Raw genomic sequence first — 25,888 nt, forward strand, 5'->3', positions numbered from 1 at the left:
ATGTTTATGTGCGGGGAGGGGAGGGGGTGTTCTTGATCTTGGCGTGTGTTTGAGAGGCGTGTGTGGGGATATGCTAATGAGCAGTGTACATTTACAGAAACAGGCCAAAGACAGAAAGCAGCATTTGCCATTTTGTTTTAAATTGCTATTCAAATCTATAAACAGTTATTTACTAATGAATTAAAATGAAAATAGTTAGTTCAGTATTACTTTGTATTATTTATCAAAAGATCATACCTTATTATCCAACTGAATAGTAATTCCTAGACAAAGCAATATTTGATCATGCTCGCGTTTAACCATGAAATGGAAAATATAATTGAAATAACCCACAAATTAACATATTCCTCTCTTAATTTTGCCGTCTAATTCAAAATTATAATTGCCTCCTCTTTCAACTGAAAATGTAAAACGCTGATTGCATTTCAAAAGCTGATGACAGAACTAGTGTAGCTCCTGCACTGTAGTATCACTGCTTCTAGACACCACTTCAACTCGGGTAGGAAAGCTCAAGAGATGATTACATTCTAATGGGGAAGTGTAAACACATATAGCACATTGCTCTTGTATAAAACTCAATATGAAATACATTTTAGACAATTATTTATTAAAATCACATTGACAAAGTTATATGGAAGATATATATTGCAAAATGTAAATTTGACAAATGACAGACTTCAATATGTATGAATGAATGAAGCGAGATGGAGAATGAGAGCAAAGGCTTTGGCCCAGATACATTTTTTGTTAGGTCCTGTGATCAGCAGCAAGCATGTCACAGAAGCAAAGTGAATAGATTAACTTTTAAATATACTGACTCGGTCTCTAGAGTAAGATGCCCTTGGAGTGGGCTGATTTTTTTCTCCCTGTCTGGAATAGCAATACTGATCGCCCAGCACTTTCCTAAATTCTTTCATTTTTTCCCAACACAGCATTGAGATATTACTGAGATAGTATTTTAGTGCAAACACAACATTGAGGGTTAGTTCCACGTCTAAATATGGGAAATATTTATGTATTTAATGCTGCAGAAATGGTCCAGTTTTAACTCAAATATGGTGAAGTTAGTGTGTATTTTTATTCTGACACTGTATACTCTTAGGAAAAAAAGGTGCTATCTAGAACCTAAAAGGGTTCTTCGGTTGTCCCCATAGGAGAACCCTTTGAAGAATCCTTTTTAGTTCCAGGTAGAACCCGTTTGGGATCCACCTGAAACCAAAAGGTCCTACCTAGAACCAAAAAGGGTTCTCCTATGGGTACAGCCAAATAACCCTTTTGGAATACTTTTTTCTAAGAGTGTATATACAGTATGTTCATAGAAGATTACGCTTTAAGATATTGTATGTGTTTCTCTGCTCGTTTGACCCCAAGGTGATGCATTAATGAAAATATAGCATCGTTACTAGGATTTGATGTGTAGCCTGCGATCTGTATCTTTGTGAATGTTCACTTTGATCTCCATCACTGCTACAGTGAGAGGGAAAAATGTAGTTACTGGCAACAGAGATGTGATATGGGTGTCGCTTGGAGACGATAATATTTTGCCTTGGAGCGGGCACTCTTAACGCCTTAGAGGTAAACTTGAATGTTTTATGAAAATAAATCCTATCACGCCAATAAGACTTATTGTGATAGTGGACAATAATTTTGATTTTGCCATGTGTTTTGTTTTTGCACTTATCAGATAATGTAAAAGTCTACACACACAAACACGCTCCAATCATTCCCTCCCTCCCTCTCTCTCTTTCTCTCCCTCCCTCCCACTCCTCTTGCACAGTGTGTGTTTTCTGCATGGTGTCTCTGTGTGTGTGCTTGGATGCAGGCGACTGGCACGTTTTGGGAGGGGATCAATGCCCTGGCAGCTTTTTATGCTTGCTCTGGAATTTGTGGGTCTGCAAGGACCCCTATCCATCACTACGCTGTCAGCTCCCCACCTCTTTCCCTACCCCTCCCCGGTCCCCCTGCCCCCCTCACTCAACCCCACTACAGCTCATTAGAGCCTGCAAGGCGTTGTGACAACTCATCATATCATGAGATAAAGCATGGAGAGACGTGCAGGGCCCCCCAGGGGCTACAAGGTTGCCACCTTCACATTTTGTCTTGAAATTGCCCTGCAAGGTGCCACCAGGCGGAAATGCAAGGCCAACAGCTTTTCCATGTCCTGCTTTTCTCTCTCTCTCTCTGTCCTCCTCCTCTTTGTTTCTGTCTCTCACAGGGTATCCTCTTGTAACTGTCATTACCACATGCCTGTGGTGAAGCAGCTCAAAAAGTGATTTGACAAGTTTGATTTGTTTCGTAGACTAAATGATAAGCAATATTGTAAAAACCAAGTTATTTACTCAAATGTACCATTGGAACGTGAAATACCACTTGATAAAGGTCACACTTTATTTTCAGATCCAAAACCATGGTCAGTTGAACCATAAAGAAAGAAGATACCTAACCAACTCGGACAAGTTGTGTCCGCCCTACATCAGCCCCATTGCATGAGTGGCTGATGGGAATGCCTAGGGGTCAGGGGTCGGACAATGATGCTGAGTGAGTGTGACATGGCCTGGCCTCTCCGTGGCAACCAAAGGGCCTGCACACAAACACACAGGCCCTCGCTCCATCCACACAGCCCAGACACTAGTGAGATCACCACCAGGGGTCAAGACCCTGATACTGCGACTGTCACTCGCACCAAGGGGATTCAGCGTACGCACGCATACACTCGCGTGAACATGTACGCTCTCACAGACACACTCTCTCGAGGAAAAACAGTTGTCTTTCTTGGCAGTGTGAGTCTTTTTATGTATATTTATTTATAAAGTACGCTACAGTGTGTGTTTGTGTGTGCAAAGGTGTATGCACATGCCCTGGTACTACAGATCTTCTGTAAAGGGTTTAGCCATTCAGCAGTTGGAATTTCTGCGGGACGCTTTCTTTGAAATGGTTAATCAAGGTCAAGGAACAGTACTGTATACAAATTCAAACAATTGTGTGTTGATTGTGTACCCGTTTCAGCGAGCGAGCGTGTGTGTGTATCCACTTTCTTGAACAGCTCTCTCGTGATTAGTCTCCTGGTATATTTCTGTCTATAGTAATATTGAAAGTGGTGGGAGTGATGGCAACAGGGCCAGGAAGTCAGCTTTGCTCCTTCCTTTGTAGAGAAACAGAAAATACTCCCACGTAGTTCCTTTGTGTAGCATGTGTGCTTTGTATAATGCTCCACTTGTTTGAGGAGCTGTGGTGTGATTCCGTCAGCGCCTGTTGTCCGAGGGTGTTAAAAGCAGGTGCTGCACCGAGGCCTAGTTTCATTTTAATGGGGGGAAAAAGCAGGTGCTGCACCGAGGCTTCATTTTAATGGACTGTGTGTGTGTGTGTGTGTGTGTGTGTGTGTGTGTGTGTGTGTGTGTGTGTGTGTGTGTGTGTGTGTGTGTGTGTGTGTGTGTGTGTGTGTGTGTGTGTGTGTGTGTGTGTGCACGCAGTGTGTGTGTGTGTGTGTGTGTGCACGCAGTGTGTGTGTGTGTGTGTTTGTGTGTGTGTGCACGCAGTGTAGGCTATATCTTATTTTTTGGGGGGGTTGGGACAAAACTGTATTGTTGATATGGTGTGAACCTAGTCTGTGTTTTCTGCAAAGGCCTGAACTTCAGGTGTGATAGGGCTCATATCAGTAAAACAAAAAATCATCCCGCCTCTCTCCATGGCTGTTCCACTTAAGCTCTGTGCGTGTGTTACAGTCCATATGTGCTCTGCACTGTAGGTGTTGGAATCTGGTATGACTCACCTGTTCTCTCTGTGAAAGTGCAAAAGCTTAACTCATGGGCTTGTCAGTGACGTCTGGACTCTAGGGCATGTAGAGGTGTGTGTGTGTGGGTCAACTTGACTGCACAGAATGTTTCACTCTCACACCCCTCTCGCTGCATGTGAGCATAGAATTGAGGCATTCTCCAGAGTTGTTTTAAAATAACTGCACTGAAACATCATTACAAATACTTCAGAATGCATTTATTCTTTCGTCTTGATACAGACTAACCTTCTCTGTAAGGCAGCAAACCTCCATTGCTGATGAATGTTTCTCTCTATGGGTGACATTACACCTCCCTCTTTCCTCCCCCTTCATGAAGTGGTTCTAATCCTCCCCTCAGTCACACAGAGAGAGGCTGGCCGCTACAGTAGCCAAACAGCAGTATTGTCCGCATGGCCCAGAAGCCATATAAACTGGAGCACTTGCGTTGTCTATTATTTGCCTGGCTCTGCTCGGGGCTTCTGAAATGGAGGCCTGTTAGCCCCATGTAAATCCCCCTCTCTCTCTCTCTCTCTCTCTATCTCTCTCTCTTTCACTCACTCACTCACCCACTCACTCACTCACTCACTCACTCACACACACACACAGCTTCGCTCTCTCTCCCCCTTTCGCTGTCTGTCCTTCTCTCTCTGTCATCTCTTGCTGTCTCTCGGTCTTAATGCAGACTTGGTGGATGGGCATTTTAAACAGTCTCTCAATGGAGACAAAATAACTCATTTAAATGGCCTCTAAAGCCTTTCAGCAGAGGGAGAATTGACAACATTCTTTCACATCATTACTGAAGGGGGTAGAGGAGAGAAGGCCGTTTGGGCTACCTCGTCAGCTGTGTTTGGCAGCTGTCATCTCCCCATCTTTTTTTATCCCTCTGTTCAATATTTTTAGATTAGATATGGGGACTGTGGGGAAGAAACATGTTGATTTGTGTCTTGTATTCATTTTAACGAGTCGTGTACCACAACCAACCCCCCTCCCCCCCTTCTTCTCTCACTCTCTTTCCTCCCTCTCTCCTCTCGCTCTCCAGTCTTTTGAGCTCAGGGCTGTGAATGAGTCCCCAGAGTCTCTCCATGTTTCCCAGTAGTTCTACTGGGTTCATTAATCTTTCATTGGGATCATGCAGTGTGGAATGCCACCCCCCCCCCCTCTCCCTCTCTCGCCTGGCGCTACCCTTCCCCCCCCTCTCCTCTCTACCCCTCTCACAGCTCCACTGGAAGGGAACTTTACCCACTCCAGCCTGGTACAGTTCAGTTCAGACCAATTCAGTTACACAGAAATGTATCTCATAAATTGCTCACAGTTGTTTCAGCCTATGGAGATGATCGATTTTCAGCATTAAGCTCTGCACACGTGTCTTGCCTAGGGTCCTCAGCTTTGCATTTGTATAGTTAAATGAGCATAGAGTCCATACATTATCCCTCTCTCCCGCTCCCACTTTAATGCATTTCAAAGTCTATTGGAAAATTGCCACAGCCAGGTTTTGGGTTGGTGCCTCGCCATGGTTAGGGCTGCTAATGAGTGTGTTTGGACTGCAAGAGTGCAAATTGAACTTGTGAAGGGAACATTACCCACACCCCCATTGCTCCTACTCCCTCCCTCTCTCTACACACACACAGACACACACCAGCTAGCTCACTCTCCTTTTCCCCAGCACACATCAGCCATGTTACCACAAGCCTGATTAGTGATGCCTCTTTGACTGCCGAGGGACAGAATATGAGTTGAAGAGCAAGACCAGCTCACCGCCAGTGGTTTAAACCAGAACACTAATCTGGTTACTGTGTGTGTGTGTGTGTGTGTGTGTGTGTGTGTGTGTGTGTGTGTGTGTGTGTGTGTGTGTGTGTGTGTGTGTGTGTGTGTGTGTGTGTGTGTGTGTGTGTGTGTGTGTGTGTGTGTGTGTGTGTGTGTGTGTGTGTGTGTGTGTGTGCGCCTGGAGTATAGGGCTGAGCTCTGGTTAACATGGCCCATGGCGGAGCACCCCTCAGCTTAACTGTAATCTTTGGGTAATTGAAAAAGGGGCCTGGGCCACTTAGGAGCACAAAGAGCAGATTACATAGCTAAAACTAATTTGGCAAAAATGTAGAAATGGATTTTCTCCCCTCTTTTATTACAATGCCCCCCTATCCTCTTTACCTCCCCTCCTGCTCTACCCCCCTCCAAAACCAGACCCTGGGGGGACAGAGAGGGGAGGGGTAGAGGGGTGTATAGCAGAGGGAGGAGAGGGAATCAGTAGGGTGAAGCACTAAGTGAGGGGTTGGATGGTAGAGGATTGCTGACTGTTGTTATAATGGGTGTGGATTTTACACATTTGGTGGTTTGCACATGATCGATCTACCCCCAGTAAGAGGCCTCCTTGTCATGCAGCCCCAGTCCAAAACTAAAATGACAGCCCTGTGTCTGAGATAGCATTACTGAGTCGCGGAGTGTTGCCGCAAAAGTGTTCTTAATTACCAAGCACACTATTTTCACTCTGCTCTGGCGGTTTGGCGCTCCGAGGGGGTTGATCATTTGATGGCTCTCAATTTTCTAGAGCTTTCTGAGCCATGTTGTAACTCTACTGCAGGCGCCTGCCATCTCTACCCCTAACCCAAATATTAATACACTCTTCTTTTGTTTTATTTTCTCCCCCTCTCCCCTCCTTCTCTCGCTCCCTCTCTTTATAGTCTAATAAAGTCCCAGTGGTACAGCACCCTCACCATGTGCACCCGCTCACGCCTCTGATCACCTACAGCAATGAGCACTTCACACCGGGCAACCCCCCTCCGCACCTACAGGGAGACGTGGACCCCAAAACAGGTAAGACAGAGAACATACACTACACTACACTACACTACACTACATTGATGCCCCGTTGGGGAATGGTAAAAATGGTTGGGAAATGGTTAACACTCCAGCCACTGTTCCAAAGACACACAGTCCTCAAATCCAAATAGTGATATTCCAGCGACTAACATACAATAGCCACGAGATCTTCTCCCAAGGTCAACAAAAGATTTTAAAAAATATATGTTTCTTTTGAATTCCTCAACAGAACACAGAAGAATTCTTATTGTTGTCCACATACGAAGGCTACCACTGCTGTCTATGCAACCACCACACACACACACACACACACACACACACACACACACACACACACACACACACACACACACACACACACACACACACACACACACACACACACACACACACACACACACACACGACTGGCTGATCAAATGTAGTTTTATTTATGGAAGATATAGCCCTTACAAAGCACAGCATTGCAGGGCCTGCTTTCTCTGACCAGGTGTGAGGTATTTCAGGGCAGACAACAGTCAGGGCTACTCAGACAGAAAGCTTATCTCTCCTTATGGCTGTGCTATTGTGTCTCTGGTCCTGCAGAAGTAAGCCTGTTGATTTGGCTCTGGCAGGGAGGGGAGGGTCACTATTTCCTCTCTCCTCTGACACTACAGGAGGAGGTGGGTGTGTGTGTAACTTCACATGCCTGAATGCTCCTCTCCCACACACAAACACACACAACACACACACACACACACACACACCATAGCATGTGCCCCATCCGTCTGACTGAATTTAAATGTAGCAATCAATCAATCAAGTTTATTTTATATAGCCCTTCGTACATCAGCTAATATCTCGAAGTGCTGTACAGAAACCCAGCCTAAAACCCCAAACAGCAAGCAATGCCGGTGTAGAAGCACGGTGGCTAGGAAAAACTCGAATTAGAGAGAGCCAATATTTTCAAAATGTTCATAAATGACAAGCATGGTCAAATAATAATCAGGAATAAAAGTCAATTGGCTTTTCATAGCCGATCATTAAGAGTTGAAAGCAGCAGGTCTGGGACAGGTAGGGGTTCCATAACCGCAGGCAGAGCAGTTGAAACTGGAACAGCAGCAAGGCCAGGTGGACTGGGGACAGCAAGGAGTCATCATGCCCGGTTTACCGTGACGTGTGGTCCTAGGGCTCAGGTTCTCAGGGAGAGAGAAAGAAAGAGAGAACAAGAGAATTAGAGAGAGCATACTTAAATTCACACAGGACACTGGATAAGACAGGAGAACTACTCCAGGTATAACCAACTGACCCTAGACCCCCGACACATAAACTACTGCAGCATAAATACTGGAGGCTGTCCTTCATGTTAAATGTCCACCAGCAATAAACATTTGACCTAGTAGGTCAACTCACTTTCAATATGTTGTACATAATATTGAGTTAGTGTTGAATAGCTTTGAAGGGTCTCTGGTTGTTTTGTTAGTGTTTTGAGGTAATAATGGTCTCTTATTATGATTTTCCTCTCAAAAGGGTGATAATGACCCAGCTGCTGTTTAATGTGCCAGTTAATGGTCTGCTTAATTGAGCTTAGTGTTTAATTAATTAACAAGCTATATTAAGACTTCAGCACTGGATGGCAATGGAGAGCAATGTTAGGAACTCTTTCCTCTGAGGAGTGCGTCAGTCAGTGCCATTATGTCTATAGAACTAGGGCATACAACATTTTTGTTGTACCCTCCTCAGCTACAAATGTGTAATTTTTTATTTTATTTATTTAACGAGGCAAGTCAGTTAAGAACAAATTCTTCTTTACAATGACGGCTTACCCTGACCAAACCCTTACCCGGATGACGCTGTGCCAATTGTGCGCCACCCTATGGGACTCCCAAGCACGGCCGGTTGTGTTAAAAATGTTAAAGCCTGAAAATGAACCAGGGTCTGTAGTGACACCTCTAGCACTTGGATGCAATGCCTTAGACCGCTGCGCCACTCAGGAACACTTAACGATCTATAACTTTTTAGAAAAATTGTTCTCAATTAGTTCGTCATCAGTTTTGAGAGACAAACCCCAGTGAGGGTGTGTCTACTTCTTGGATGCACAAAATGTTCCTTAGGCACCTGTCACTGAACAATGTCTATGGAAACCTTCCCATGGGGCCAATTTTCAAATACCTGGCTTGGCCCTGTGGCTTTGGGTATGACACACACCAGCAACACACCGGCTGTGGACAGATTCATGGGGCCAGGGTTAGTTCTACAGTACTCTTCATCTGGGTCCACTGTGGCCATATTGGCATCAGCCAAACAAAAACTGCTCCACAGCTGCACTGATATGCAGGCCAGGCAGGACCACTCTAAAATAATGCACCAGAGCAAATAAATGTCCCTCCGCTGTGCTGTCTGCCAGTGGAACTCAAACACTTCCGTTTTAACGCTCAACACCAGAAAAATGGAAAAGCCATCATTTCCTCGCCTTCGCCATTCTTCCTTTTTTTATGACAGATCTTTGGAGGCCTAATGTTTTGGGTGGCCTGTCTGCATGTTTTATTTGCCTGTCAACTGCCACAGTAAGTGATTGCGACATTGGCAAATGTGTGATTGTTTCGCAGTGCCCTCTGTAGGACATCTCTGTCACTGTGAATCAGATGGGAAAACTACATCATTTCTGTCTCTGTTAAAAATGTTAGGAGGAATAGGATGAACTAATTCTGGTTAAAAGAAGCTGGAAACCAAGGGTCCCTATTTACAAGACCTACTTTACAATGTCATAAGCATGTCATAGATGTTATCGAAAGTCATAAATCAAATCACATTTTATTTGTCACGTACACATATTTAGCAGATGTTATTACGGGTGTAGCGAAATGCTTGTAAGAGCCTATGTCTGATAAAGACAGCTAGGCAAATACAACACTGTAGTGTCACCCAGTATATTAGCTATGAAACAAGCTGGCCATTAATAACTTGCAGAGACTGTTTATAACATCCCTTCATTCATGCTTATGACAGTAAGAGAACTTGTTGGGTTGATATGAAGTCAAACCCTGTTTATCCCCCCCCCCCCCCCCTCTTTCTCTCAACACGTTATGACACCGTACCGCCAGACTCAAACAGCTTTGATCAGGACGTGTGATTTAGCACTGTGTACATGTGAGCGCAACCGCTCTTCCTCCTCCTCCTCCTCCTCCTCTCCACCCACCCAGTGTCCTGTGATGTTGACTCTGTTCATTATGAAACTCACAAAGGAGGAATTTAACACTGACTGATGTTTCGGGGTCCATCCCTCTCGTCCTCTTTATTTGTCCCTCTACCCTTGCTCTCTCTACCCTTTCTCTCTTTCTCTCCAGGAATTCCAAGGCCTCCACAGCACCCAGACATATCTCCCTATTACCCTCTATCGCCTGGCTCTGTAGGGCAGCTCCCCCATCCGCTAGGCTGGTTAGTACCACAGTAAGCAACATTTTATTATCCTCTTTCTCCACTGTCATTAAGCATGGTTTTTATTGCTCCACGCATGTGCTGGCTACAATGTTTATAACTATGTCTAGATGTAGATCTATTTAGTGGTTTGGATCATTAAGTATATCGTTACGGTATAAATTCAGCATCCCTAATGTAGATGATGTAATTTAGCAATAAGGCCCGAGGAGGTGTGGTATATGGCCAATATACCACGGCTAACAGCTGTTCTTATTCACAACGCAACGCCGAGTGCCTGGATACAGACCTTAGCCGTGGTATATTGGCCATACATCACAAACCCCTGAGGTGCCTTATTGCTATTATAAACTGGTTACCAACGTAATTACAGTATTAAAAAAAATCAGCCAATCAGTATTCAGGGATAGAACCACCCAGTTTATAATGTCAAATGGCTCTTCGTCAGAGGCAATGTCTTCTGGTTTTGTTGAGTTTTCTAAGAGCTTGATTTCTGTATTTTCCTGACTAGTAACATCATAAGCAGAGTACATAGGGAAAGCTCGGTATCCACTTATCTCAAACTGGGCCCTCTCAGTTTTGATCAAGCACTGATTTGACTCCTGGCTGACCACTGTCTCCAGTTTATACATTCTGGCAATGGACCAACTACTGGGCCTCAGAAGCACACTGTGGTTTCGTAACCCCCCTTTGCTCCAGCCCCAACTTGCTTCTTTGTGGCAAATGCATTTTTGCATTTCTCTGTATTGTCCAATTAGATTAATGAACCGTGATTGCCCGTATTTTACCCACAATTCCACACGGGGGCTCTCCCCTGGTAACTCTTGTCAACACTTGTTAATATGACAAAAGGCTACAAATTAAGCTCTGTTAATTTAATGTTTTCTCACCGCAATGTAAATACCGGAAGAGGCCCCGAGCGCAGCCACGGCACCCTTTGATTTGCTGCACTTTATTTTGGTATAAATTTACATTCATTATTGTTTGTCTTTGGATGTGTAGACCTCAATTAGCGTGATGGCTCCATTAAAGAGTCCCGCGCTTCGTCTTTAATTATCACAACAAAACACCTAGTTCCAGCTCGGGGAGGAAGGGGCTCCCTCTCCGTCGACACCGAGCGAAGGGTTATGAAATTTAATTAGCCATTCCTATCAAATTTGTGGTATTCAAATTGTTCGGAGTTTGCCTCTGCTTTGATCCGCACTCTGCAATCCCCTAGATTTTAGTCCTGATCAAATGAGAATAAAGAGACCTGCGATCGGGGAGAGGGGGAGAGGGCTTTACCTCCTCTCCTTCCATCAACCCTGTTTCTTTACCTCCCTCTCTTCCCTTTGTTCTTTTTCCTTCTCCTAGGCAAGGTCAACCTGTTTACCCAATCACGACAGGGGGTTTTAGACACCCCTACCCGACTGCACTCACTGTCAATGCATCCATGCAAAGGTGAGTTGAGCCTTGGGAGATAAACAGGCACACACACACACACCCACACACACACAGGAGGAGGCCATGACGCGGGTGCACACACAGTCTGCATAAACTTCTCCCTTAAGGAAAGTGCACACTCTCGTCTACGTGCTCAAAAGGCCAATCCTCCAGTGTCCCCCACTATGTGTTGAAATATTGATTATATTTATCACTTTCTAATGAGGCCCCTGAAGAACATTTACCCTAGCTGCATGTCAGCCACATCTGTAATGGACGGGGCATGTCCTAGTTTTTAACCAGCAGACACATTGATAAATGAACATATAGACACTTAAAAGGAGGGAATGATGTAGACTGGGGCTTGACACTTGGCTAATGCTTTGTTGGGTCCATTAGGGTCCAGCTCAAGAGGAGAGCTCTGGACTCAAGTGGACCCAGGGGGGCACATATGTTTGTTGTTGTTGTATTATGTGTTTTTAACTGGGCATGGCTCCCCCGGGGGCTGTGCTATAATTCTCTGCATTGTGTGGGAAGAGGGAAGAGTTAACTGTGGATGACAAGTACCCCATGATTTGTAGGTTCAGAGTCTTTTCGAAAAACGACAATAACAAAAACAAACAATTCCATATGGCCGCCCCTCCCTTTTCCCCTGTCCCTCTCCCTGAGCCCAGAGCAGTATTCACAGGCATTTCATTGCAGGCAGCTGGAGAGTTTGGAACGGGGATGGTTTATAGTTTTTGGGGGGGGGGGGGGGGGGGGCAGAGGCCTAGGGAGTATGGGGAACAGGCCAAACTTCAGTTTAATTACGTGCTGATTGGAAAAGCAGCTCCTGAGAGTCGACTGTTCAGACCTCTGTGACGTTGATGGATAAGTTGAGCCAGGGAGGAAAGGAGAGAGAATGCAAAAGAAGGGAAGAAGAGAGCGGGAGGCCTCGAATGGGGTATGGAAAGGTTAATGTTGTGAAATAGTACCTCACACCCTCAGAACTTTGACATTGAACACGTGTGCACTCGGGTTCCTTATCCCCACCCTCTCTCTCTCTCTCCCTCACACACACACATACACGCACACACACTCTGACATGGCCTCTTGGTACACTCCTTTTAATTAAAGGCAGAAAAGCAGATTGACTTCACACTTTCTGTTAAAAAGAAAGGCTAGGTGAGCCAATAGCTCTTCGTTTGTCCTTTTTCTTGGTTAGCCTTATGTTGAAACTATATACCTTCACGTGTATTCTTCATTAATACACATTACCTACATACTTAGGTTGATAGTTTCTATCATTGTTGGCCACCCCTTGATCCAAACTTCCTTGTGGCTTTAGGAACAGACCCAACCATCTTCACAGTTCACTGTAGCACAGCCTTGTTTTCCATATGTGGGTGTCATCTGTGTAGCAGGGTTAAGATGGTGCTAATTTCTCCTCTCTATCCCTATTGGGTCCCTCTTCCACTCCTAGCAACCCCCCTGAAGCAGACCTTGCCCCCCCCTCTCCCAATCCTAGCCCTGGTTGCCCTGCTCTCAGGTACAGGCAGGGTGCATCTGGTGTCTGGTAGAGCACAGGCAGCCAGACTAACCAGGACCTGGCAGCATCTAGTGGACCTGTGTTTTAAGTGACAGCTAATTCACCCCTAATGACGGCCTCTACATTGTGATCATCTTATTTCCAGCAAGGCTAATTGAATCTACTGGATGGGGGATTGGCTGGGCTGTGGGGCTGGGGAGAGCTAATGCGTTCTGATGAGCCCTAATTGAATTAGCATAGCTGAATAGGTGGAGGTCTCCATCTCTCTGGAGAAAGGGGCTTTAGCATGTTCTTGTTATAACTTCCACTGGGGAATTGACAAAAAAATAAAAGACGTCCGATTGGGTTGTCAACGGCGTAGAGAAATGGCACAGAGTGGGAAGGTTTGGATAATCGTGTATATGACAGGGTTTCGGGAGCAAAAAAAGTTTTTTTGTTGAGAATTGTCTCTTGGCTTTAAAAGGGCTTTTCGTGCTTAAATATGGCACAAGACATCCAGTAGTTATAAAGTCCAGTCCGTGTCAAATAACTACATTGAGATGTCCTGATCCTGTATTTTACTGGCTAGCCAGATCTTAACAAGAGAACTAGTGCTTCAGTACTAGCCCCTAGTGCCACATACCGGCCCAATTAGGATGCAGAGAGCAAGTCTGGCTCTCGTACCTTGCACCCACACAATGAGCACCTTACACCTAGGTCCTGTTAAAAAATTACATTCTCTGGAAGGGGAAAAAAAGGCAGGCAAGCGAGAGCTGAGTCAGTCGAACGGAGCAAATGAGAGACATTATTTTGATAATGGGATTGGAACCGTACAGGTCCATTATCTCTGGCGGGCCCTGTATGTGACAGGTGGGGAGAAGTGTAAACCCCTCGCCCCCCTGCCCAACGCCTGCACTTTGATATGTTCCCCCCTCATCGCTCTCTCTCCCTTCCTCCCTCGCTACCCCTCTTTTTTCCTGCGGAAGGGAAAGCGCGCCGGCCGAGTTCGTTATCCTGTACATTAACCAGGCACAGGGGTACTTCCTCACATTGGCAATTAAATGGCACTGGCTGACACTGGGCCTGCGTTGCAGCCAATGACCCACCCCCCATTCTTGCCTTTCAGATTGAGACATAGGAGCCTGGGGGTTGGCTAAATTGGTCCAAGGCGCTGTTCTGTTCTGTGCTGATGAGGCAAGATGATGATGCCCCCGCACATCAAAGGGATGGCCGTCATGTTTAAACCATAACCTGGGCCGCGTGGTGGCAGCTGGGGCGAGGGAGGGGGAGTGTGGATGTGGTAAGGGGACAGGGAGCAGGAGGAGGAGGAGTGTAGAGAAGGAAGAAGATTTTTTTTTTTTAAATGGATGATGGAACAGAGGAAACTTAACAAGAGCACCAAGAGAGAGAGAAAGAGAGTGAGAAGGAAGGAAAAAGATAGAGAAAGAGGAAGAGAGAGAGTAGAGGAAGTGTGGCGGGCTAATGATGAGTGATCCGCAGCCACTGCCACGGTCGCCTCAGCAGATGACATGGCGCAAACACAAACGTGTCAATGATGAAGGGAAGAGAGAAGAGCAATGGAGGAGAGGAGAGAGCAAGAGAGAGGGAGGAGGGAGGGAACACTCCCCAGAGATCGCCTGCAACAGAAACGAGTTGTTCCTGGCGAGTTTATGCTCATCATTATATTCTGGCTCCGAGCCATGCAGCCAGACATAGCCAGATAATGAGCTGTTTAAAAAAATATATATAATATTCCTCCTTTTTTGCCCTTCTTCATCCTCCACTCCTTTTCTATGATTTGTGAACGGTCATGCATAGCTGAGATATATACTGTGCACACACAGACACAGACACACTCATACAAATAATCTCGCACACACACACATTTACTCTCTCTCTCTCTCTCACACACACACACACACACACACACACACACACACACACACGCACACACACACACACACACACACACACTGCTCAATAGATGCGGGTTATTGCCCTCAATCACTGTAGCTGTGGGAGATGATGAAATGATTCTAGCAGTATTATGAAGATGTAGAGGGGGGAGATAAAGAATGATAACACCATTAATAATTGTGATCTAGCATGAGGACAGATAGAATAGGCCTAACACAGTGATGCACAGAAAAAGGTGCCTTGCCAATGGTTAAAGATAAAGTGGTGCACTGGGACTGGGATTTGACATCAGCTCACACAACGGATTGGCACAAGACTCCATAGACCTGTAGTTTGTCACATTGTAAAGTGGGGCAAGACATCCTGGGACCTGTATTTGTCATCCACAGTCCGGAGAGAGGGGTGGCAGCACTAAACACTGAATTCACCTTGGAGAAAAGGGAAGCCAAGTCACTATTTTGTTTATAGAAGCAAGTGAGGATTTTATAGAATCCATTACAAGGACACGTGTAGTTGAAGTGGACCATTTTGGCTTGTCAAAGATAAACCTTCAGTGCAATGGCTGCCCTGTCTTTCTATTTAACACTTTTCCCATTCTCTCTTTTTAAAATGAATATACTATATGAAATATGACTCTGTGATGTGTAGCGTGTGTTTGCTGTGTAACAGTTTCGGTGTGATTGTGAGATCTAAATTTTGTGATACTTATGGGCCGAATCCTTTCTTGATATACGTGTGCGAAACTCAAGCTTTTGTGTTAAGTCATGCATTGGACGTCAATGAGAGATTTGCGTGAAAATCGGACTTTCATGCTCGAACCTCAAGGTAGGATTCGGCCCTGTATATATGCACATCTGTATTAATGTCGAGTGAGCATATTCTGTCTCTGTTTTTTGTCTAATATGTGTCCATCTTCCATTTCACACGTGTCCACTCTGACGATTTACACAGTTTTCTGTCCTCCAGGTTCCCACACCACATGGTCCCCCCTCACCACAGTTTGCACCAGACCGGCATCCCCCACCCTGCCATCGTCACGCCCAACGTCAAGCAGGAGTCCTCCCACAGCGACATAGGCCTCAACAGCTCGTGAGTACACACACCTGGTTGTTTTCACCATTTTAAACTAAATAGCAGTGTAGTCAAAATTGGCACTGGTATTGTTGTTCTAAATTCTACCATTACAATAATCTGTTTAATACCAATTCTGGGTATTTGCCAACCATACAGTACTATACTGTACACACTCCACAGGAAACACCAGGACTCGAAAAAGGAGGATGAGAAGAAGAAGCAGCCTCACATAAAGAAGCCGCTGAACGCCTTCATGCTCTACATGAAGGAGATGAGGGCCAAGGTGGTGGCCGAGTGCACGTTGAAAGAGAGCGCCGCCATCAACCAGATCCTGGGACGAAGGGTGAGAGAGAGACAACACCACTATACAGAGGCTCACTCACTATACAGATACAGCTTGGTAACTCCCTGTACAAGGGACTATGAATGCGGGAAGATATCTATCCACACTATGTGGTTTAGTTGACTATAGGCCTACTACTCGGTCTGGGAGACAAAGGCAACCTGTCTTATTTTGTCTCTACCTCTCACGGCTCTTTGCTGAACACGGTCATATTTACTGTTGACAATTATAGTCTTCTCGCCTTGCACTCACCTCTTTGTATTATGTCCTGTCCTTCTCTCTTCCCCTCCCTCTCTTTTTTATGTGTGTCTGTCTGTAGTGGCACGCCCTAACACGAGAGGAGCAGGCGAAATACTACGAGCTGGCCCGGAAAGAGCGACAGCTTCACATGCAGCTCTACCCCGGCTGGTCAGCACGAGATAACTATGTAAGTTTTTAAGTTTTCAACATGTACATCCTGTACTTCTCCCCTCACAAGGACATGTGCCTGGGATGAGTGCTCTTACTGTTCTGTCTGAGCTGAGAGCTCACCTCGCTAGCAATGCCTGCTGTCTGTTTCCCTAAACACCTTAGTCGATGGAATCTCCAATATACTTTACAGTAGACATGTTGGGCTATTTAAACAGGGTCTAAAAGCCCTGAAATGCTGATGCTGAAGGAAGTTTCTCTCCCAGCGTTGGTGTGTCCAGCAGTACAGATTGACCAGTGAAACTCTGACTCCTCTCAGCCTGCCCAAAGCATTGTGCACAAATCTGACTCCCTCACTACAAACCAACAAAGCCTCTATATAAAATGCAGCCGAATAAAAGAAGGGGGGAAAAGTACAAAAAGTGAGAAGGGAAAATTCTGTTATGGCCTGCAGTGGCAGTTAAAACCAGCGGGCAGAGAAAGAAAGAGCGAGAGAATTAATGAATAAATAAACAGAAATATGGGCCCCGTTTTTATTTCATGTCTCGGGTCTTCTGCAATATAATAACTAAGGTTCCTGTCTATTTCTCTTCTTTTGGCGGGTAACCAACAGGGCAAAAAGAAGAAGAGAAAAAGGGATAAGCAGCCAGGAGAGGGCAATGGTAAGTGAGCGCCAATTACCTCCTATTAGAGGAGCCCCATCATGTGTCAGGACTGTGTGACATCTCACAAGATAAAAGTCTAGCCCGTTTTTTTTCTTTTTGTGTTGTTGTGCCTGGCTCGTTTTTTTGTACATAGTTATGCTACCCAATGCAATATTTAAATGGTAGAGTTGCTTGTTCGCCCCCTCCTTCCATTCCCCATCCCCTCCCCTAGCCTTCCCCAGCTAATAACATTGAATATGCATGACCCCCCCTCCACCAGCCTCTTCCCTCCTCCTCACCCCCGCCAACATCACCCCTCTCCACATTGCCCCCCAGCATTTATGATACTGTGATGTGTGTTTTGAGAATGTGAAATTTAAGCATTGTGAGAGCCATTAACTTTGCCAGTGTTGTGTGTGTCTGTGTGTTATAATGCCTGTGCCCTGCAGATAGACTGTGCTTGTGTGTGTCTGTGTGTGTGTGTGTGCGCCTGTGTGGGTGCATGTGTGTGTGTGTGTAACTTGGGCTGCCCCTGCTTGTCTGCATGCATGCACACAAACAAACAAAAATCACCCACGTCTTGAAATTAAGGAGGTTTGCTAATTCTATTATTTCTTCATTTTATATTCTTATTATTCATATTCTTCTGATAATCCATATTGTGAGTTGAGAAGGAGAAATGCGGCATATTAAACTGTATTTTACGCTCGTTTACGTGACAGATCCCCTCTTGAAGGCCTCTCTATCTGTTCTTTTTTTCAGAACACAGAGAATATTTTCCAAACCCTTGCCTTTCACTCCCTCCGATTACAGGTGCTAATGTCATTTTGAGTCTTAAATTACTAACTTGTTTTTTTTTTTTTCTCTTTTTGGTTTATCATGTATTTATTTATCTATGTATGTGTATTCTATTCTATTTAAAAGTAATTTTACTAAGCTAAATACAATATTTTGAAGGATGTTATTGATTTTGTTTGCTGCTTTATTTCTTAAAATGTTGCTTATGTTTATTTATTTGTCCATTTTATTATACTAGCAAAAGTATGTTTCATTTGATATACTTACTCATTTATTTAATGATGCTTCTATGTTAAAGTAATTCATTCCAGAACAATCTTCCCCATCTGGCCAAATCAATATGTAGTATATATTTCTAGCAGTGACTGTAAAAGTTACAGAATCTTAATGTTGAGTTATGACCCAGAGATTTGATGTTAGTCAGGGTAAACCTCCTTAATCTATTTGCTTCAGTAGCTGCACCTGTTCCTTTCCCTGGGCCAGCATGAGTTGGGCCTATTCCCCTTCTATGCTGTCTCTGCTCAAACTAAGGCCTGGATTCAAACAACTCACCACAGGATTCCTCCTTTGACCCAAGTGTAAACGTTCCTCTACATTTGATTATTAAGCCGTTATGGCTGCGTTTACACAGGTAGCCTAATTCTGATATTTCTTTTCCACTAATTGGTCTTTTGACCACATCAGATTTTTTCACATTTTCAGAGCTGATCTGATTGGTCAAAAGACGAAGGGGGGGAATCTGAATTGGGCTGCCTGTGTAGAGCCTATGGTAGAGTTCTAGAAGATTACACAACAAATTGTTTGTTGACAGGTCAAGGTAAAGGAAAACTTTGTGTCAGGTGTTTGAATTCAGGTCTAAGTAGAAGTGCCCTTGCTGCATTCAATAGGGTTCAACCCTTTAATGCTTTCCCTGGCAGGGACTAACCCAAACCTTCCCTTATTTTAACAGTCTGATACTGCTGCCTCTTCCTACCTACCACCTATACCCTCTCCTTTTCAAATATGCTGATAAAAAGATAACTATGAATGGCACTTAGCAGAAATGAAATCAGGTCTGCATTGTTTCCCCCATTGTGTTCTCCACCTTAAACAAATACGTATTATCTTTTTATTAGCTTTTTTAAACTTAATCCTTGCACATTTATGCATTTGTTTACTTTTTGCTTGTGGTTTGATTTGACTAATGTCTGAAACACTAACCGTGTCTTCTGACAGTCATTTTCTATAAAGGCATACTGCACAATTACTTGCATCTTTTTAATTAGGGGGGGAAATAAGCTAAATATGCCACGATTTCGAGACTCGAAGCCTCACTGGTTTACGATTTTTCTCCTTTATTTTTCTCCTCTTTCTCTTCCCCCCTTTTTGGTTTTTCTTCCTCCTCTGCTGGCTTCCCTCCTTGTTGTGGCATCAGACCTGAGCGCTCCTAAGAAGTGTCGAGCGCGCTTTGGGCTTGATCAGCAGAATAACTGGTGTGGCCCGTGCAGGTGTGTATGGTGTGTGTGGCATGAACGCCGGGGCCAGGTGACGGCTGTTCTCTGAGCTGGGACTTCCTCCTTCCCTCCCCGACTCCCTCTCTCCTTCCTTCGCCAGGCTTTCGCCACCTCCCAATTCTTCCTCCAACCCAGCCCTGCCAGTTTGGCCTGCCTCTATCCACTAGTTTTATTGGTGTTTGGGAACAGGGTTAACAGGGTATGCGTCAATGTGTGTGCGTGTGTTTGTCTGAGTGGTGTTTGTATATAACTCTAGATTCTCAACATATAGATGTGGGGTTGGGCGGGTCCAATAGGGGGTATTCTCTTTAGGAATTAGCCACAATGAGGGGCAGGACTCATCAGATGGTAGACTGGGTCTGAGAGGAGTTGGAGATGTGATGGCCTGTTCTGTGTGGAGGAAGTCCCAGTGTTGACAGCCCAAACCTAAGCCCTGCCTACATGTGTTGTCTGTCCAATGACGTGTCCATTTTCTGTGTTTTTGTATTGTTTGTGTGTCTACCTCTTTGGCTAACAGATGCAAATACCCCAAAGAAGTGTCGTGCCTTGTTCGGGCTTGACCAGCTGAGTTTATGGTGCAAACCATGCAGGTATACCCCTGTAGTATCTATGGGAGGACAACCGTATAGACAACCACTTCCTTCTCTTACGTCTTCTCAAGACATCCCTCGAAAATATATGTATTATGTTTTCTTCAATGTATTAATTGATGGCCTTCTTTTATCTGATCCTTTTCCTGATTGTGGAATTTCTTGCTGTAGCTTCTCTAAGCAAGTCATTTTACTTATTTTCTTTGAAAACTAGAAGCCCAGTGGCAGAAAATGGATTTACTAGCATTGTTATTTGTACACTACCTCGGCGATAACAATAACATTGTAAAGTAAGGTCCCGGTTGCAACATTGTAAACAATCAAATTTAGGAGACCTTTGGGTATTTTTTTAAAAGACATTTATGGTTTCTGATACCATTCTTGTGCCAAGTTGAAAGGTTGAAATCCATTTTCTATCCAGGCTGTATGTAAGTGCCTGACATCCTAACTGTCTTAAGTGTCTGTCTGAATTGGCCCTCTTGATAACCTTGTCATGCTAAGACTTGGCCCTGCTTCTCAGAGGGCACCAGAGTGACTTTCTTCTATGCCCTCTTCCTCCTCCTCCTCTTCTTCTTCCTCCAAACTCCTCTCTGATAACCCGTACTTAGTCCCTACATGTTGTCTTTCTGTTCTGACACAAGCAGTCTTTGAATTGGGAATATTTTCATGGTAGGTATTTGTTTCTGCTAAGTAATACCCCTCTCTGTGTCTGGCTTGCACTGTATCCCCACCTCTACCCTGACCATTGTATCATGCCGTTTGGTACTGTGTATCACTGGTCAACCCAAGGCATGTGACCTATCAACGCATTTCATTTTTCTTATTTTGTTTTCAATATTGATCTGGAGTTATTACTCCGGAAAGATTTCTGCCATTTTGTCATTGCCTCAAAGAAAACAGGATATTGAGTGATCTTACCGAGTCACTTTTCCCCTCACATTTTATGAGCGGTTATAAACATTGAATTCATATGGCATTCAATTGAAGTCAACATCCAATTAAAGTAATCCACAAAGCCGTTCATACAGCTGAACTCTTAGAAATGCTCCACACTCAGTTTCAACAGTAACAAGTACTTTCACTGTAGATTTCATTGAAGGCGTACACAGTTGATCACATTGAGAAAGGGATGATATTCTCACAGTATTTCCTGATCTAGTCCATGAACGTAACAGATAAATGATGAGCGAGGCAGCGACGGGGTGCCAGAGGGCCAGGCTTGGGAATAGCCAGGGATAATTCCTGCTTCGTTTAAGGAGCCGAGAGGTTAACAGACCTCACTGGGATCCATTTCCTGAAAGATGCATCTGGCGTAATTCCCCTGGAGACGGAGAAATCAATATGTTACACAGGCACATACTATCAATCGATATGTCTGTTAAAAAATGGATATTAGCTCATTTGTAGCGGTTTGACAGGCAGTTATCAGTTTAGCCTTGACAGAGGAAGAGACACAGCCTAGCACTGGCAGAATAATAGCATTTTACGATGGTAGCTAACAGTCAATACCACACAATACTCATACAGGGTCTTTGACAGCCAAGCAGACAACTCAACCCCAACTCCCTTTCCTTGCTTTTCAGTTGACATTTCCCTGTGGTTTACTCTTTCTTGTGTGTCCATGTTGTGTGCCTGTCCTCTTTGTGTAATTGTTCAGTCACAGAAGTGCTTGCGTTTTTTGTTCAGCATGCTATCAATGTAAGGTATATGTGGCTGTCCAAATGTCTGCTTTTCTTTCCCCATTCTCCCTTTCTCTTCATTCCTCTGTTTTATCAGTTCTCACTGATCGATCTCCCTCTCTTTTTTTCCATCTCTTTCTCTCTCACACACTGTTTGTACAGGCAGGGTATGACTTGATTGAACAGAGATGCTGACATTTCTCAAAGGCTAGCTGAACCAAAGCATAATTTCTTTCAGTCACTTCTGCCCTTCTCCTTCCCTCCCTCCACACCTACGAATTATGTTATTTCTCCTTGCTCATTGTCCCTGTGAGCTAGCAACACAGTCTGAACCACAGTGTATTTGCCCTTCAGGCAAGCACAGTCCTTGTGATAAGGAGTTGTTGTAGAGGTCAGGGTAAGACGAGGTGGGCAGAGGCTCCCCCTCCCTCCCTCCCTTCCTCCACCCCAATTGAACATAGCACACACACACATACACATGCTGCAGGCACGCCAGACAGGGGAGGGTCCAAACCCGAGCAGAAATGCAAACATGATGCCGTTACCCTTCATACTCACACATATGTCTTAGGGGCAGGTGCAGCGTAGTGTGGATCCCCCCTGAACTCCAAACTCTCCCCTCTAAGGAAAGGAGAGAGAGAAAGAAAGGTCAGGATAGTGGAGGGAAGAGAGGAGAGAGGGAGGACTAGTATTTCAGAAGAGCAGGGTGATCCCTGGCGGTAGCTCTTCACCAGGACAAGCTCTTTGTTTCAGTCAAGATCAGAAGTCTGTGAGGAAACGTTTGAGAAAAAAGAAGAAACCCGCACACTGCTCTTGATAGTATCACTGCTCTTTAATAAGCTTTACCTATCGGCCTTAAGGCCTTCGTCAGAGCTTTTGTAAGATTAAAATACTTTTTAAAATAGAAGAAAGAAAAAGGAGCTGTTATAGATTTGCCATGAAAACCATTCTTCATCCTTCTTTATTCTTCATACATTTCTCATCCATCATTTTCATCATCCTGCTGCCTCTCCTATTTCATTATCCCGTCTGTCTGTTTGGTGTACTGTGTTGTACTGTATATGTCCTGGGAATCTGAGAAGGCCACTTGTAGCCTTAGTCCTCAGCCAGGCTGTAGTGGTGGCAACCACTTAAATGCACCAGAAAACAACAATCATTTAAGGACCAGAAATAGGTTTTAGATTGAATCTTTAAGACACTGATGGTATGCATTATGCAAATTAAACAAGATGGTGCATTTAAGTTGACTGCTAAGGCTCAGCTATTGCCCAGCAGATTGCTGTCAGTTCTGGTATGTCATGCTAAAAAGCGTCTTTCTCTGTCCCCCATCTCCAGGAGAAAAAAAAAGTGCATTCGCTACATCCAAGGTGAAGGCAGCTGTGCCAGTCCTCCCTCTTCGGACGGAAGCTTACTAGACTCCCCCCCATCCTCCCCCTCCTCGGTGGCCCCCTCCCCCTCCTCGAAAGAGTCCAAACCTCAGACTGAACAAATGCAACCTCTCTCACTGACTATGAAACCGGCCCACCAGCCTCTCCACCACCCGCACCTCCTGGCTGGGCATCCTCCTCCGCCATCTTTGGTTCTGCTGGAAAACTCTGCTGCTGCAGCGGGTAAAATGCCTGGCGCAGCCCACAACGGAGCCCATGACCACGGCAATGTCTCGTCCTCGCGGCAACCGGGCTCCTCAGGCGCCTCCCTGGCCAGGCCCTCGGCAGCATCGCTGTGTCATTCCCACTCGCTACACCCCAACTCCACGGCCCCTCAGCCTCTGTCGCTCGTGACCAAGTCTATAGAGTAGCCTCCCTCCTTATTCACTCCTGTCCTTCCTTCCTATTTTTCTAGCTCTGCACACCTCTATTCGGGCCCTCTTTCTTTTCTATCTTTTTGTCTATTTCTGTGCCATAAGGCTTTGAAAATTAGTTATTGTTTTATCAAAGTTCATTGGTCAATATTTGACCCATCATTATCAAAAAAATATATATAATTATTATAATGAATGAATAATACAAAGAGCTGTAGAGTATAGCTTTGGGAATCTGCCAACATTTTCTTAACTTTTTTTTAAATTATTTTTTATTTTGTAGTGTTAAACAGTGCAACAGAAAATTGTTATGTAGTTCCACTTAAACATGTTTAAATGACAGATATAAAAAGGTAGGTTAGATGATTATTCAATGAGCCCTTTTCTTGAAAGAGTTGGTTCTCCTTCATTATTTGTATTAAATACGAGCTTGCGAACCAATCATTTGACACCCGTACAAACCCTGGAGGGCATGAGGATCGTGGAGACACCTCTCTTACTGAGGAACAACTTTAATTGTGATGTTACTTGTTCTTCTTTAAATGTACAGAAATATTGGTGTGTGTGGGGGGGGGTATTGTTTTAATGTGCATTGTTCCATTACGTTGTCTTTTTTGTTGTTGTTTACCTTTGGGGGTGGAGTCAGGTGGGGTGGTTGGACTTGGAGGGGAGACAGGGGGAGGGCTATTGGGGTGGGTGGGGGGGTTGCGGTATTCAATACAAAATGTCACAACGCTAGGACCAGTAGTATTTATTGCTTTAGAGATTGCTTGTTGTATCTTGTATGTTGTCCCTTTTTAAATATTTTCTTTTCTTAATACATTGTATAAATATTTTTTCTTAACGTAAGCAACTTATATATAAAATGATCCATTTTTACAAGGAGGTTTTAAAGGTAAATCTTTTTGTTGTTGTTGACAACCTGGATTCCACCCAATGTACTGTGTAGATTTCACGAACAGAGGTATGCACAACTTCATTTCAAGAAATGCGTCTATAAGCCATTTTACAAAAGAAGAAAAGAAACTTGAAACAACAAGGGACAGTGGGTACCGTGTCTTCAGTAGTTTGGGAAAGTGTCAAAGCCCTTCTTTTTTATTGCACAGTCTCATCTCTACCAGACTGTAGATTTGTGTACAGATTTTCCGTGCCAAATTTTGTGATAATTTTCTCTCCCCCCCTCTAACCACGCTGTAGGGTTTTTCTGTTGTTGATTGTTTTTTGTTTTTTAAAACCATACTTTGCTGTGACGTTACATAGATTGCTATGTATGTAGTATAAATGTTGCTATAACAAATGTGTTTGGTAGCAGATTGTCAAATATTACAATTTAAACTGATTAAAAAGACGGACATCATACTGTATAAACCCACAAGGGCCAAATTATGTATATTAGGAGGTTCATAAAAAACTATGAAATAACTACAAAAAAATACACAAACTGCCACTTTTAAGTACACAGCTACATATAGGTAGATAGAAAAAATAGGCATGTTGATGTTGCAAGAGGCTGTAAAAAAAGCTACAAGAGAATCATCCACTCGGTACCATTGTAGTTGACATGACGCGACTGTAACCTGTCGATTTCTTCTCTGGTTTATTAAGATGCTAATGATGAATAGTTTGAATGTTTCCTTAACGGCTGTGATGTTCCTGTTCTATTTTATGCTCTTATCTTTTGTTTAATTTTTTGTTTTTTTCCCTGTTATTTTAAATGGTTCCAAAACCATGTTTTTGTAATGAATAAATGTTTATGCTGTACAGTCTCTGTAGCATGCAGTTCTGTATTAATAAAAGCGACTTAGTATGTGCAGATAAATCTGTGTCTAACTTTTGTGATAGAATATGTGAGTGCAGCAACAAAATGAGAGATCGCAGTAGTGTAAAGGCATAGCCGCGGGAATTAGGGGTGCTGAGGGTGCAGCAGCACCCCCTAAAAAATCGTAATAAAAAAATTATTCATCAAATATAAAGAAATTGACTAAAAAAAAATTGTGCACTGGGCCTTTACTAGTATTAGCGGACCAATATAGACGTCTGTAGCGTGGGCCATTTTTTATTGTTTTCCATGTCCGTTATGGCAAAAAAGGTAGTATAATTAAGTACAGTATCTTGCAGGATTCAATAGTTGGAATTGTAAGCGTTGTTGCCCTGTCCCTTTCTCTGCGATGGTCATTTTAATGGAATCCAGAAAAAACAAAACCCTGTT

The 25,888-nt window shown here is 44.1% G+C and overlaps 1 protein-coding gene across 21 annotated transcripts in view; it reads left to right on the forward strand.

The window, feature by feature from the left end:
* The window catches only part of LOC129829202 (transcription factor 7-like 2), a 98,264-nt gene extending 72,766 nt beyond the window's left edge, over positions 1 to 25,498 (forward strand). For 3 of the 21 annotated variants that reach the window (XM_055890823.1, XM_055890832.1, XM_055890840.1), the window contains 10 exons: positions 6,448 to 6,580; positions 9,913 to 10,015; positions 11,357 to 11,443; positions 15,801 to 15,938; positions 16,080 to 16,266; positions 16,586 to 16,693; positions 17,273 to 17,336; positions 18,081 to 18,131; positions 19,531 to 19,603; positions 23,214 to 25,498. In XM_055890823.1, the coding sequence (XP_055746798.1) occupies positions 6,448 to 6,580; positions 9,913 to 10,015; positions 11,357 to 11,443; positions 15,801 to 15,938; positions 16,080 to 16,266; positions 16,586 to 16,693; positions 17,273 to 17,336; positions 18,081 to 18,131; positions 19,531 to 19,603; positions 23,214 to 23,676 (1,407 nt within the window). In that variant the 3' untranslated portion in view covers positions 23,677 to 25,498. Of the gene's footprint in view, positions 1 to 6,447; positions 6,581 to 9,912; positions 10,016 to 11,356; positions 11,444 to 15,800; positions 15,939 to 16,079; positions 16,267 to 16,585; positions 16,694 to 17,272; positions 17,337 to 18,080; positions 18,132 to 19,530; positions 19,604 to 20,126; positions 20,200 to 20,807; positions 20,870 to 23,213 lie in introns of those variants that run through there. The other 18 variants (XM_055890831.1, XM_055890835.1, XM_055890843.1 and 15 more) reach the window with 15 other exon arrangements.
* Positions 25,499 to 25,888: the final 390 nt, after the last annotated feature.

This window comes from Salvelinus fontinalis, chromosome 30 (assembly GCF_029448725.1).
Source record: "Salvelinus fontinalis isolate EN_2023a chromosome 30, ASM2944872v1, whole genome shotgun sequence".
NCBI classification, from domain to species: Eukaryota; Metazoa; Chordata; class Actinopteri; order Salmoniformes; family Salmonidae; genus Salvelinus; species Salvelinus fontinalis.